Consider the following 14,966-nt stretch of genomic DNA (forward strand, 5'->3'; position numbering starts at 1 on the left):
TCAGGGTTCAGCTGAATGCTGCCTGGAACTATGCAGGCCAGGATCACCAGAGCTCAAGATGAGGCTGAAATCTGGAGTTTTAAGGTGAAATCTACTAACTTATAAATAAAAGCAAGTGATTTTGAATCTAAGAGTACTGACCAATCTAAAACCTATCTTCAGGTCAGATCTCCCCAGTGCCAACTAGTGTTTCTGGGTTGTTTCTCAACAACTCTGCTTCTGGGAAGGAGAACTCAAGGACTGCTCAGGGCTGGGTAGAATCATGGTAAACTGAGGACAGCTCAAAAATCTGAAGGTCCTGAGATGAAAATGTCCATGAGAGTCAAGAGGGACCAATTATTCCATCTTGATTTCATCAGCTGGAAGAATGAAGGAGGAAGTTCAGTAATTCTAGTAGGATAAAAGCTGATTGCTAATAGGATAAAAGCTGAAGGCAGAAAATTGTGCAGGACTTCTAACTTGCAATCCAGGGGGAATTAAGACTCAAAGCCAAGAGTACGGCTTTCAAATTTTTCATTGTGACACAAAGAAATACATTTTACAATCTGGGTGTGGTAGCACATACATGTCTGTAATCCCAGTGACTTGGGAGGCTGAGGCAGGAGAATTGCAAGGTCAAGGCCAGCCCCAGCAATTTAATAAGGCCCTGAGCAACTTAGCAAAATGCTGTCTCAAAGTAAAAAAAAAAATTAAAAGGGCCGGGGATGTAGCTCAGTGGTCAAGTGCCCCTGGGTTCAACCCCTAGTACCAAAAAACAAAACAAACAAGAAAATTTTTATATCACACACACACTTTATCATTCACATTTATCTGCACAAATGGCTAATAACTACCATTAAGCTGTAAGCTTTGTAATTTACTCATGATTGTTATTTTTGTTCTACCTATTTATAAATCCTTATTAGTAATTAACAACAGTAAAAAGGAATGAGTTGTATTTGTCAATGATATCTATATAACTTTGAAAAGGCTGGGGGAGGAATAGCCTATATGCCTCTAAAAGATGTGCAAGAATGTTCATAGCAGAACTCTTCATAATGGCTCCAAACTAGAAAGAAAAAGAACAGTGTGGTATTTTTATTTAGTTTAACACTATTCAACAACCAAATGAATGATCTGTAACTATATGCAACAATATGCATTAATTTCCTAAACATAATGTTGCAAGAAAAAAGCCAGATGAAAAGTCTACAATTCCAACTACAAAAGCAGAAAAATTAAGATGTTAGAAGTCAAGACAGTGGTTACCCTTAAGGAGAGAAAATGGCTACTGAGGGGCAGGGTGCAGGAGTGCTGGGAACATCTGGGTAAAATAAACTGTGATCCATCAAACTGTGCATTTATGATACCTTGCCCTTTTCTGTATGTAAAAAGTTTTTTTTTTTTTTTAAAGTTAAAGTGCTAAGTCACTGCCAGGCTTTAGGATAGAATCCCTAGGAATAAGTGGGGCTTTCAAAACTAGAGGAGACAGAATAGCCTGAGCTTCTGGGTCCTGGAGCACAGAGTAGAAGAACACTGGAACCTAAAACTAAGGAAACAAAAGACCCAATCAGCCATTCCTTAGCAGTTCCAACCCTCCTTTAACAAAGGGTCTGAGTGAACCAAAGTTCATTTCCTTTTTGTTTTTTTTTTGGTGCTGGGAATCCAACCCAGGGCCTTGTGCATGCAATGCAAGCACTCTACCAACTGAGCTATAACCCCAGCCCCCAAAGTTCATTCCTAAGACATGCACGCATTACATGGCAGAACTCTGAAACTGGCAAAGTGATTATCTCATACAAATTTGCTATCAAGTTCTAATTTTTAAAAAGCAAAGCAAAATTAATCCCACTGCTTCAAGGAACTGTGGCCTTTGTTTGAAAGAATAAAAGCAAACTCTTTCTAAATCTGGGATAAATGCTGGGTCCAGGGGCATAATATATAGTTAGACTCCAAGGGAGAGGGTTTCTCTCTCTTGATTATGTAAATTGTGGTAGAAAAGGAATCTTTTTTTTTTTTAAGACAAGTTATTATTTTCTCCTTATACCAGGTATTCCCCTGGTGACCTGAGGACTCTGGAAAGCTCCTCAGTCACATGTCACAGCCCTGACCAGAGTGGATGCCCTAAGCCATTTAACACAGTTAAATGTTAAAGAAATATTATACCCCAAATCTTAGGTTAGGTAATTCACAGGGCATCTAGGCCACCAAGTGTGTAAATTTCTTTCAGAACTAATGTTCTAAAATAGAAATAAAATGAAATATGCAAATGAAGTGCTTTATTTTTTCTCTTTATTCTTCAGATTGATCTATCTTCAATTTAACAAATCAATCCTTCCTTCCTTCCTTTTCTTTTTGGTACTGGGGATGGGACCCACGGCCTCTACACATGCTAGGCAAGCACTCTATCACTGAGCTACATCCCCTAGCCTTTTATATTTTTTATTTTAACACAGGGTCTTGCTAAGTTACCCAGCCTGGCCTTGAACTTGGGATCCTCCTGTATCAGCCTTCCAAGTAGTTGGGATTGCAGGTGTGTGCAACTGCACCTATTGCCCTTTTGGTTTTAAACCAGTGTCTTCACATAGTTGCTTTTTATGTTTTATCCAGTGTTTATAACTGTTTTCTGTGGGAGGGCTGGTTTCATAAGAACAACTCTGCCATTACCAGAAGGAGAATCCAGGCCATAGGGTGCTTATATAAAAATGCAGTTCAGATGCCACTCCCAGAAACACTGACTCAGTAGGCTTAGGGAGAGGCCCAAGAACCTACATGTTTAATTAATTACTTAATTTTTATATTTTTGAGATGAAATCTCCTTATGTTGTCCAGGCTGGTCTCAAACTCCTGGGCTCCTGTGATCCTCCTGTCTCAGCCTCCAGAGTAGCTGGGACTATAGGTATGCACTATCATGGCCAGTTAAGAACCTGCATTTTAAGAAGTGCTGCAGTTGAATCCACTAACCATACTTTAATAAACACTTTTCATAGCATTCCTAAATCCTTCAGTTTCTATTCAAATACTTTCAATTACATTTATTCATTATGCATACAGTGACAGAAAATCTAGCCTAAGTTGTTGTTATTTTCTAGGAAAGAACAAACTCTAAATTAGTGTTGGCAACACAGGAAAATATTCAGATTTTATGAAAGAAGACCACATAAATTCAGACTCGATGCAGTGGTTTGTAAGTACTATCATGGAGTCATGGAAATGGCAAGAAACTTCCTACTGGTGTCAATCAAAGTAATCAGATTGAAGTAGAGTGGGCTTGTCCTCTATAGAAGTTCCCTTCAAAAACTCATTAAGGTGAGTTTAAAGGAGAAAAGAGACTAAGCCAGATCACTCAGGCAGAGTTTGAGAAGGTCTAGAAACTGGACTTTCTGGCTACATCTTACAATGCTAGATTTCACACTCCTCAAAGACAATCCACACCTTCTTTGTTGCCACTATCAGCTCAGCACTGGCACAATGCCTGATTAAGAAGTACTCAATCAATATTTGCTAAATGAATTTTAAATAGGAAAAAAGAAAAAAAAGAAACTTTCTGGGGCCAAGAGGCTATCAACTGAGTGAACTGGGTCAAAAGGCATTAGGTGACAGAACAATTTTTCCTGATAAAATTCTGATCAGCACAAAGAGGAAAAAAAAAATCCTAAATGGTCAGTGATTAAGCCCAATTAAATCTAGAAGACTTCAGTCTGGTCTTCCTCAATTACCCACCAAAGGGAATGCTCGACTCTTGCATCTATATTTCTAGCACCCACACCCCAGGTACACTTACTGTATTGGAATTTTCTTGCAATTCTGAATCTGTGGACAGAAGGCACAAGTCACTCAGGTAAAGTGAGTGATTTGTATCCTGTGAAAGAGAAAAAAAATTGAATTAAGTAACAAAAATCAGGATTTATACACCGTATTACACAATAAAATACTTGATTATAAATTCCTTAAGGTTCTAAATGTCTGTGTGTTACCTGTATGAACCATCCAAAGAAAGACCTAAGTAGATTATTTCACTTTTTAAAATCTCCATATTCTTTTTTTTTTTTTGGTAACGGGGATTAAACTCAGGGGCATTTGACCACTGAGCCACATCCCCACCCCTGTTTTGTATTTTATTTAGAGACAGGGTCTCACTGAGTTGCTTAGCACTTAGCTGTTGCTGAAGCTGGCTTTGAACTCTCAATCCTCCTGTCTCAACTTCACAAGGTGCTGGGATAACAGTCGTAAGCCATTGTGCCCAGCTCCATATTCTTTTTTTTTTTTTTTTTTGGTACTGGGGATTGAAAGTAGGGGTGCTTACCCACTGAGCCACATCGCCAGCCCTGCCCTTTTAAATATTTTTTTAGTTGGAGACAGACACAATACCTTTATTTTATTTTTTATTTTTATGTGGCGCTAGGTGTTAAGGATTGAACCCAATGTCTCACACATGCTAGGCAAATGCTCTACCAGCTGAGCTACAACCCCAGTCCCCCAGCCCTTTGTGCACTTTTTATTTTGAGTCAGGGCCTTGCTAAGTTGCTTAGGACCTTACCAAGTTGCCCAGGCTGGCCTCCAAATTGCAATCCTCCTGCCTCAGTCTCCTGGGCTGCTGGGATTACAGGCATGCACCACTACACCCAGCTAAATATCTCCATATTCCTAAGAGAAACTCTTATATTTTTAAAAGATGGTTAAAAAAAATTCTTAAATTATCTCACAACCCAGGTTGAGTAACAAAAACTATCAAATTCATAATATTTGTATAATTGGTTTCATCATTTCCAAAGTGATATCACAAGATTCATTTGCTATTCTTATAAACCCTGGAAGTATTATTGTCTACCTCATTTGAAATATGAGGAAATTAATGCTATGACAGTTGGAGTGATATGCCCCAAACACATAGCTAATTAGCATTAGATAAACCTAGGGCTTCTGACTGAAAAGTCAACACTCCTTCCATTATATCACGTGTCTCCAACATAGGTACCTGAGAGTTCCTTACTCAGAAAGTACTGAGGATTAACTATTCAAATTCTGCTGCTCGGGCTAACTCTGAGCTCTGGATTCTAGAATGTCAGTCTCAATTCATATGCTTTAGGTGGTGTGGTGACCCTGCTTACCTCAAGTGGATCAGATAGTCCCACTCAAGCATGCATGCATTCAACACATATAGTGGTCCCCCCTTATCTATAGTTCTACTTTTCATATTCAGTTACCCAGGGGCAACTGTGGTCCAAAAATGTTAAACTCCAGAAATAAATGACTCCTAAGTTTTAAATTGTACATCATTCTGAGTAGTGTGATGAAATCTTGTGGCATCCATTTCCACCCCCTTTATCCAGGCTGCACACTCTACCACCTACTAGTCACTCTGTAGACATCTAGATAATGAGATCAAATGTCGTAGTGGTACAGTGCTTGCAATCTAGTATCACTTATCTTACTTAATAATGGCAGTGAAGCTGGCAATCTAATTACAATATGTCATTACTGTTATAGTATTGTTGCCAATTTCTTACCGTGTCTAATTTATAAATTAAGCTTAAGCATAGATATGTAAGTACAGAAAAAAGTATTTATAAGGTTCAGTATTATCTGCAGTTTTAGGCATCCACTGGGAAGCTTAGAACATGTCCCCTGAAGGTAAAGGGGAACTACTGTATTCACTGAGCATCTAAGATGTATTAGGCACTCTTCCAGGCCTAGGAATATAATAGTGAAAAAAAAAACTGAGTCTCTTCCCTCCCTATACAGCTTACATTCTAGTAAGGACAAATAATAATAAGTATACAGTATACAAGATGATACAAGTGCTATGGAGAGTAGGAATGCTGGGGTAGTTGTTTTTATATTAGAAGTTAAATGCCCCTCAGATAAATGAAATCTGAGCAGAGAAAAGAGAACATGGGCCACGCATGTATCTAGGAAAAGTGTTCAAGCAGAGGGTACAGTAAGAAAAACCTGGCGGTAAGAGTGGGCTTTCCTTGGTTCAAGGAACCACACAGAGGACAATACAGCTAAAGAAAGAGGAAGAGAAATAGATGAGATCAGAAAAGTGACAAGGCCAGAGAGCATAGGACCACTGTAAGATTTTGATTTTTACTCTAAATGATACAAGCTGCTTCTCTGGAGGGGTTACAAGCAGACAACAAGCAATATCTGTGTCACAGTCTAGAAAGACTGCTCTGGCTACATATAGAACAGTCTGCAGCAGACTGGGATGGGAAGTAGAAGAAGAGGAGAAAAGGCTTAGCAAATTATTCCATTAATCCAGGCAAGAAGCTAATGAGTGAAACAATCAGAAAAGTGATCAGATTCTAGATATATTTTCAAGGTGGAGCTGATAGTCTTTGCTGGTGGGCATGGGGTGTGAGGAGAAGAAAGGAGTCAGGAGGAATTTTGGCCTCTGCCACTAGAAATTAGTTGCCATTTACTAAGACAGAAAAATTGCAGAAGGAACAGTTTTGGCCATGTTAAGTTTTAGAAGATGAGATATTATCTGGGTGGAGGCGTGGAGTAGATGGTTTAATATGCAAACGTGTGGAGTTCAGGGGGAGACCAGATGGGAGATATCAATGTAAGACTTGAAGGTAACACAGATGGCATGTGAGGCCTGAGTAGGAAACATCCCTCTACTGGAAAATGACCAAGGATTCAGAGAAGATGAGCTGTGAGGACTGGGCAGTGATACACTCCAGTGCTCAGAGGTTGTTGGCAGTTAAATTAGCCATGGAGAAAACTGAGAAATTGAGAATTAAGAAAACTGATTGTGACTAATGAAATGCAGCTTAGTACAGAAAGACTCCCATGTTTAAAATTTCTATTTGGCTTTTACAGATGAAAAAACTAAGGCACAAGAAGTCATCTGCCTAAGGTCATGTGATTAGTGACTGAACCTGGATTTGAATCCACATAGCTGTGCTCCACAGGCTACCTCCATAGCTAAGGCTATTCTGTCTCTCACAACACAAGGGTTAAGAACCAGGCTCTGGAATCACACTGCCTGCCTAAATTAGACTAATTATAAGTTCTGGATATTTAGGCAAGTTATTTAATTTCTCTTTGCCTCAGTTTCTTAATTAGTAACATGGGGATTATTAGTAACACCCTCATAGAGTTCTTGTAGATAATACATATAAAAGCACTTAGCAAGTTACCTGGCACATATTTAACATTCAGTAAGTGTTAGCTATTATTACTACTGAAACTCGGGACTGGAGAAGAATCCTTTTAAATGGATTCTTTATTGTTTAAAAATTGGAAACTCTAGAATTAGAATATTTTGTCTCTACCGAAATCAAAATCATGCTATACATATTAAGAATATTCCAAAGAAAGTCAGTGAATTTGCAAGTCTGAAGTTCAGAGACCAGGCTGGAGACTCAATGGCAATACAAGTGGCATGGGCTAAGATAGAGGAGATTCCCTTCTTCTGGAGAATGAACATGGATGCAGAGAAGATGGGAGGCAAATTGGTGGGGAGGTAGAAGGCAGGAGGAAAAGCTGCTAAAAAGCCCACTTAGCCCATTATTCCAATAATCCAGGCTGGGGTGGGGGGAAATGGATTGAACAAAAATGTAATCAGAATAAGTCATCAGATTCTAGATATATTCTCAAGGTACAACTGAAGACTTTGCTCTATCAGCTTCAGTTTCTTTATCCATAAAACAATAAGAAAATAATAGCACTTTACTTTTCAGGCTTAATAGGTCAGTGCTTAAACCCTATTAAAAGTAATAACAGTAAATATTGATCCCAAGATCTTTCTGGAATGGAGTGGTAGCTTCAGGGGACCAGGAAAAATGGAGGGACTCAGTAAAGAAAATTAAACAAAACTTAAAACTCCTCAGAGGCTTATTCTGTGGCTCAGTGTCTTAAGCTAGTAACTCTTAAACCTTTTGGTTTACAAACACTTCAAACAGGCCAGGACAAGCGATTCTTCTCCAGCCTTTGCTTGGCTCTCCAATGACAGGCTGTGTGAAGAACATAAATTTATGTCCCAAACTCAAGTACATATTTGCCACTTTATAGGTATAAAGATGGAAGAGGATACTCTGTAGAGCATCTGGCTGACCCTTTGAAAGCCACTCTGAGACCTCTGGGTTCAAGGGCACCTTCTTCCACCATACCTGATGGAAATGAGGCAGAGCTGAAGAAGAGACTAAAGGACAGGATGTCTGGTGAGATTTATGGCTTCCACCACCACTCCATTGCAAAGCCATAGATTTTGACCCTGATTTCTCCCCTCTCAATATCAAATATGTAAAGAAGACATTTCAACCTTTTTTGTGTGAGACACAAACAGTTGCTGTTTTGTGATGCTCAGATCAAAACAAGAGAGAAGAACACTGCACACCTCTGATCCGTTGTGTTGTGGAAGTGCATTGTATGAGTGTCCTTTGTTATCATGACCTTTCATGTGACTTTTGAGACTGTATTGAGTGCTGAATGTTTTCTCACAGCCATTACTGGGGCAGAAGAAGGGTCTTTCACCTGCAAGAATGACAAAGTAGTGTTAATTTCACCATAAACTCATTTAGCTGGTTTAAGAATCTACCTTTTCCTAATGGGGGGGAAGTAAAATTCTTATGAGGGTTTGGGTAATAGTTGTTAAAAGGTGAGTAAACTACATGCTAATTATCTCAGTTCTGAAACTTAATGCAGAGCAAAGCACAGGATATAGCTCACTCCTGGAAGTTTTTTATCTTTAATTTTTAAAAATATTTTTCTTGGGCTAGGGTGGTGGCTCAGTGGCAGAGCGCTTGCCTTGCACATGTGAGGCACTGGGTTCGATCCTCAACACCACATAAAAAAATAAAAATAAAACAAAATAAAGAAATTGTGTCCATGTATAGCTAAAAAAAATTTAAAAAAATATATTTTTCTTTAGCTGTAGATGGACACAATGACTTTTATTTTATTTGTTTATGTTTATGTGGAGGATCGAACCCAGTGTCTCACACATACTGGGTGAGCACTCTACCACTGAGCCACAACCCCAGCCTACCCAGGAAGTTTAAAGGGAAGATTCACTTTCTTACAGTTTCTTTTTAAAAGAATATTTCTGTACTGGTTTCATTTCTTAAAGTTGGATTCCTGAGTCCAACCTTTAGATTCTTTCACCTCTGAAAGAAACTCAAACATTATTAGGTGAAGGCTAAGCTGATTAGGATCACTCCCCCCACCTAGTTTAACAGGTCTCAATGGAAACACACATACTTAGTTACAGGCTTGATGCAGGTTAAAATGAAAAATAGAAACTAGCCTCAACTCACCGGTATGTGTACGGACATGAGTTTTAAGGTGGTGGCTTGCTGCAAATGCTTTTCCACAGCCATCATGATCACATCTAAACAAGTTGTTAAAGCAAAGAGAAAGAGAGTCATTAGCTAAGAGTCCTTAATCCTCAACATCTCTTGTAAATGCAAACTATATATTCAAAACACTAAGATTAGATCAATAAAACTGGTTTTAGAGATGGCAATGATGGGAAGCCCCTGAAAGATAAGGTGGCACATCTGGGATCAGAGGCAGCAGAGAGCTCAGGATAAGTTCTTCTAGTCTGGTAGGTAAGGCCCAGTTAAGAAGCTGATACAAAAGTCTTTAGTTAATTACTTAAGAGAACTCTACTGACAGAGCCCACGTGGAAAATCTACAGTAAAATATTACAAATATCAAGAGTGGGTAAAGAGGCCATCATATATGCACAAGGTTGAAATACAACCTTAGAACATAATCCATTACAACAGTTTGGCTATCACCTGTAATCTTCAGTGTAGAGACTCACTTCTTTCTCTTTTACTTTCTTGATTTTTTTTCTTGGTGATATAGGGAGTTGAACCCAGAGACTTGTGCAATTATGGGCAAGTGCTTTACCACTGAGCTACATCATCAGCCCTCCCTTTTACTTTCTTGGTAATCAAAGCTAGAATTAACCTTTCCCTCCTTAGAATTACTAAGACAAGCATTTATCTACATGCTTCTTTTACAGCATCTCTCAATTCTAATCTTGTTTTATCTCTCTGTGATTTATTATCTGTTCTCCTAGATAGTAAATTCTATAAGGGCAGGGTCCACGTAGCCCTTCATATTTGCTGTTGGTTTTGCACACATTTAATAATTATGTGAACATTTAATAATTATGTATATTAACAAATCCATTTTTTAATACAAAATATCTTATTTCTTTGAAGTAGAAAGCTTCTCTAAGGCATTTTTTAGGGAGGAGGGTACCAGGAATTGAACTCAGGGGCACTTGACCACTGAGCCACATCCCCAGCCCTATTTTGTATTTTGTTTAGAGACAGGGTCTCACTGAGTTGCTTAGTGCTCACTTTTGCTGAGGCTGGCTTTGAACTCGCAATCCTCTTGCTTCAGCCTCCCAAGCCCTGGAATTACAGGTGTGCACCACCATGCCTGGCTGGCACTTTCATTTTTTAAATTACATATAATCATTATCATTGTCTAAAATCCCATCTAATATTCATGAAAAAAAAAATAACAGTTTTAATCATCACAAAAATAAATGCATGTGCCTAGACAGAAATCATAATCCTCTCAGCAGCCTATGTGGTGGGGAGAAAAAACAACCTAAGCTTCACAGCAACTGCAGAATAACTAACTAGAATTTAACCACTCTTGTTCTTAAAGGGGCCATGACTCCAGAGTACATCTGTTATTTATTTATTTTATTTATATATTTTTTTATTTTTTATTTTTTTATTAGCTACACATGACAGTACATCTGTAATTTAAAAAGTTAGTTCCGTTTAATTGGTATCTAAAAGCTGACTGTATCTGAAGACTTTTAAATTGTTTCTAAGTATTCTGATGAGGAGATGAGTGATTTGAGAATGGACAGGTAGCATATTTAATGCCTTGAATATAATAGCAATATCTCCTGCCAAAATTAAAAAATACTGTTTATGGGAAATCTTTGGCAAAACATTTATATTACACTAAGGGGGATTCTTACAAAACAATTATCTCATAGAAATGTCATATAATCATTTCATAGATGTTTCTGAGGGCCTACTGAATGACTGGAACCATGCAACATGTTATGAACAGGAAAGAAAGCAGATGAAACAAGTCCCTCCTTCAGGTTTATAAATTCGTTTCATGAATATATATGTGTATATGTACACTAATATATATGTAAAATGGATGGTCCTGTGTGTGTATACACGTGTGAGATATTACAAAACAACAACTGAACAAATAACAAAATACAATACTTTACCACTAACTTAAGCATTCCTACCTTTCACTTTCCCTTGTGTCCCTCCTCCTTACCCCGCTTCAATTACTTTTTTTTTTTGTACTGGGGACTGAACCCAGGGCTTTGCACACTGAATACTGAGCTACAGACTCAGCTCTTTTTATTTTATTTTTAGGGTCTCACACTAAGTTGTCAAGTCCAGCCTCAAACTTGCAATTCTTTTTTTTTTTTTTTTTAATATTTATTTTTTAGGTATAGATGGACACAACACAACGCCTTTATTTTTATGTGGTGCTGAGGATTGAACCCGGGTCCCGCCTGTGCTCTACCGCTGAGCTACAATCCCAGCCCTCAAACTTGCAATTCTTCTGCCTCAGCCTCCCAAGTAGCTGGGACTACAGGTGCCCAACACCGTGCCCAGGTCTTATTTCAATTTTTAAGTAGGTATCTCTCTTTGGTCTTCAAGCCTTAGACAACGTCTACTAATTTGTGTTTCTTCTCCACCAGGCCAAGGCTGTTAAGGAGGGCCTGCTTCTTAGTATTTCTCTAGCACTAATAACAGTATGTATCACATACGTGAGTTCAAGTAATATTTCTTGAAAATAAAGGGGAAAAAATAAGGCAGAAAGACCATCATCCACAGAGCAGGGATGCTTCTGGAGTCCAACTGCACCCCTCTAATTCCTGGCAGTTGGTTACAGCTACCGTGGGGTGAGCCAACATGGCCAAAGAAAGAACTAGTAAAGGGAGTTTTCTTTCTACTTTGAAAAATTCCTAGAGTTTATCAAGATACCCAGCTGAAACCTGGTGAGTGACAAATAGGAAAACAGTAAGACTTACCGAAATGGCTTTTCTCCTGTATGGGTTCGAATGTGCTTCCTCAGATCACTGAGTGTGGTGAAGTATTTGCTGCAGCCTTCAGATTCACAGTTAAACGTTTTCCCTGTGTGAAGCCTCTGATGTGCTTTCAGCCTGAAAAATAGCCCAGAGAAATGCCCATTGACACAAGGTACTATACAACTTCCCCATGCCAGCTTAATATGCTTCAGGATCAAGTGCATAAGAAGTACACAACCATGAGAATTTGGCACCCATTTTAGTATGTCAAAATTTTCACCTGAAGAGAAATTCAGGAGTAAATAACATAATGGTATAAATGTTCCAGAGACAGTCATGCAACCTCTCTGTGCTTCCACTTATTTATCAGCTGTTGTGAAGGACTAATACTTAAAAGACCAGTGTGTGTTTCTTTTCTTGTTTTTTTTTTGGTAATAATAATTGAACTCAGGGGCACTTAACCACTGAGCCACATCCCCAGCCCTTTTTTATATTTTATTAGAGACAGGGTCTTGCTGAGTTGCTTAGGGCCTCGCTAAATTGCTGAGGCTGGCTTTGAACTTGTGATCCTCCTGCCTCATCCTCTTGACCGTTGGGATTACAGGCATGCACCACTGCACCTAGTACAGTTTGTTTTCTAAATGTTAGCTATTGCTTTCTAATACTTTATATTTAATATTAGGGACTAGTGTAAGTCTCTTGAAAAAAAACATGGAAAAGAGAAATAGCCATCAAGTGAGTGATTCCCCATCTCTCAGGGTAGGAAAAGAGTTACCTTCAAGGTGAGATAGGAAAGAAAATTACAGAAGCCTTAGTATGACGATCCTGCAGCAAGGGGAAATATTACTCTATGCAAACTACTAAAATTCTAAGGTCAGAATGTCACTTTATGAGATGCAAATCTAAATACAGATGTACTATCATTTCCGCCCAAACCAAGATATATTCATCTTTAGGTAACAAGTTTCACTAATGAATTTTAAATAGCTGGAGTAAGCTGTGCACTCTGAAGCTCTGAAAGTGAACATCTCTCCTGTGCAAGGAGAAAGAGCTCTGCAGCCATAAGGTCAGAGTCAGGCTGGAGGTGCAGTGGAGGAGAGGCTGACCTGTACAGTGTGTTGAATGCCTTCTCACAGCCCTGCACATCACACTCAAATGGCTTCTCCTTCGTGTGCACTCGCACATGGATCCTGAGGCTGTAAGAGGTGAGGAAGGCCTTGCCACAGCCCTCCTGATTACAGACGAATGTATACTCTCCTCGATGAGTCTTCTGGTGGGTACGCAGGTTGCCTGCTGTGCTGTAGGTACGGGGACAGCCTTCAAAGGTGCACTGGTACCGCTTTACCTGGCAAACAGAGGACATCTCATCGATGGGACAAAAGGGCCACCCAGGGCTTAACTCCCCATGAGCTCAGTTACTAGGAGAAGCAAAAACACACATTTTTTTTCATCAACACAGAAACAACATCTACTGGCAAAGTGTGGAAACTCTTTTGTTGATCAAATTACATCTGGACAATGTCTAATGAATAACAGGGAAGAAATTGGCTTGTATATAAATGAATATTCTAAATGAATATAAGGGTGTTTTTAGACTCTACATCTATCCATCAAAGAGGAACATACACTATTATACTTACCTGTATTCATATAAAACTCTTCACTTTTTTTTTTTTTTTTTGGTACTGGGGAGTGAATCCAGGGGCGCTCAACCACTGAGCCACATCCCCAGCCTTTTTCTGTATTTAATTATTTAGAGACAGGGTCTCATTGAGTTATTTAGGGCCTCGCTAAGTTGCTGAGGCTGGCTTTTAACTTGTGATCCTCCTGCTTCAGGTTCCCAAGCCTCTGGGATTACAGGCTAGTGGCACCATACCTGGCTCTTAACTTCACTTTAAAGCTTGATTTAAATACTTTACCACCTAGTGTTTTATCTCGATTACAACTAATGTTACACTGAGTTTAAAACATCTTGAAATTTATATGTTAACTATCAAACACTGTATCCCTAGGTAGTTTTTCCACTGCATATTTTGAAGTTTACAAGATGAAAAAAAAATGTATCTTGAATTTCTTGGAATATTTGTAGGTGTGATATTTCTTAAACTACCTTCAAAGAATTTTTTTTTTCCTTTTTGCAGTATTGAGGACCAAATCCAGGGCTTTGTGTGTGCTATGTAAGCACTTTACCACTGATCTATAATCTCATCTTTTTAAATTTTTTTTTGTTTTTTAGTTGTTGATAAACCTTCATTTATTATTTATTTATTTATATGTGGTGCTGAGAATCAAACCCCATGCTTCACACATGCCAGGCAAGTATGCTACCACTGAGCCCCAGCCCCAGCCCCTAAATTTTATTTTTAAATAAGGTCTCGCTAAGTTAGGTGAGTTGCCTTGAACTTGAGATCCTCCTGCTTCAGCCTCCTGAGTCTTTGGGCTTATGGCATGTACCACCATGCATGGAATAAGAATCATCCATTCTTTTTAGCTTTTAACATTTTCATGTGCATAAATCTTTAATTCTGAACTTTCCAAAGCCTCAATCCACATTTCCAATTATAGTACACTACTGCTACTGTACATTAACCATTCATTCAACAACTACTGAACTACAGTCTCAGGTAACATGCTCCATACCACAGATTAAAAACTGAGTAGGACAAAAATCTCTGCCTTGAAGGGAAGAGCCAGTGGTAAAGGAAGACATGTGTACAAACTATTTCACCCTGTGCTAAGCTTTCAAACAGATATGTACATAAGGTGCTTTGGGAACATAAAAAGGTAACTTCTAACACTTTTCACCTGTTAGCTTTTTTGGGGGGAGCTGAAAAGGCATTCCTCAGACAAAGCAGACAGAGAAGGGTATTCCAGAAAGATGGAACAGCATGGGAATTGCATGGTGATGAGTGTGATGACACAAGCCACAAACACTTGC

The 14,966-nt window shown here is 38.8% G+C and overlaps 1 protein-coding gene across 1 annotated transcript in view; it reads right to left on the minus strand.

Annotated features, from left to right (window-relative positions):
• Mtf1 (metal regulatory transcription factor 1) overlaps nt 1-14,966 on the minus strand; it is a 45,120-nt gene that overhangs the window by 12,368 nt on the left and 17,786 nt on the right. The window contains exons 3-7 of the mRNA XM_027936962.2: nt 13,135-13,373; nt 12,032-12,163; nt 9,246-9,319; nt 8,327-8,463; nt 3,764-3,841 (exon numbers count right to left, since the gene is read on the minus strand). Of these exons, the coding sequence (XP_027792763.1) occupies nt 3,764-3,841; nt 8,327-8,463; nt 9,246-9,319; nt 12,032-12,163; nt 13,135-13,373 (660 nt within the window). The remainder of the gene's footprint in view (nt 1-3,763; nt 3,842-8,326; nt 8,464-9,245; nt 9,320-12,031; nt 12,164-13,134; nt 13,374-14,966) is intronic.

The sequence above is a fragment of the Marmota flaviventris genome, chromosome 10 (genome assembly GCF_047511675.1).
Source record: "Marmota flaviventris isolate mMarFla1 chromosome 10, mMarFla1.hap1, whole genome shotgun sequence".
Lineage (NCBI taxonomy): Eukaryota > Metazoa > Chordata > Mammalia > Rodentia > Sciuridae > Marmota > Marmota flaviventris.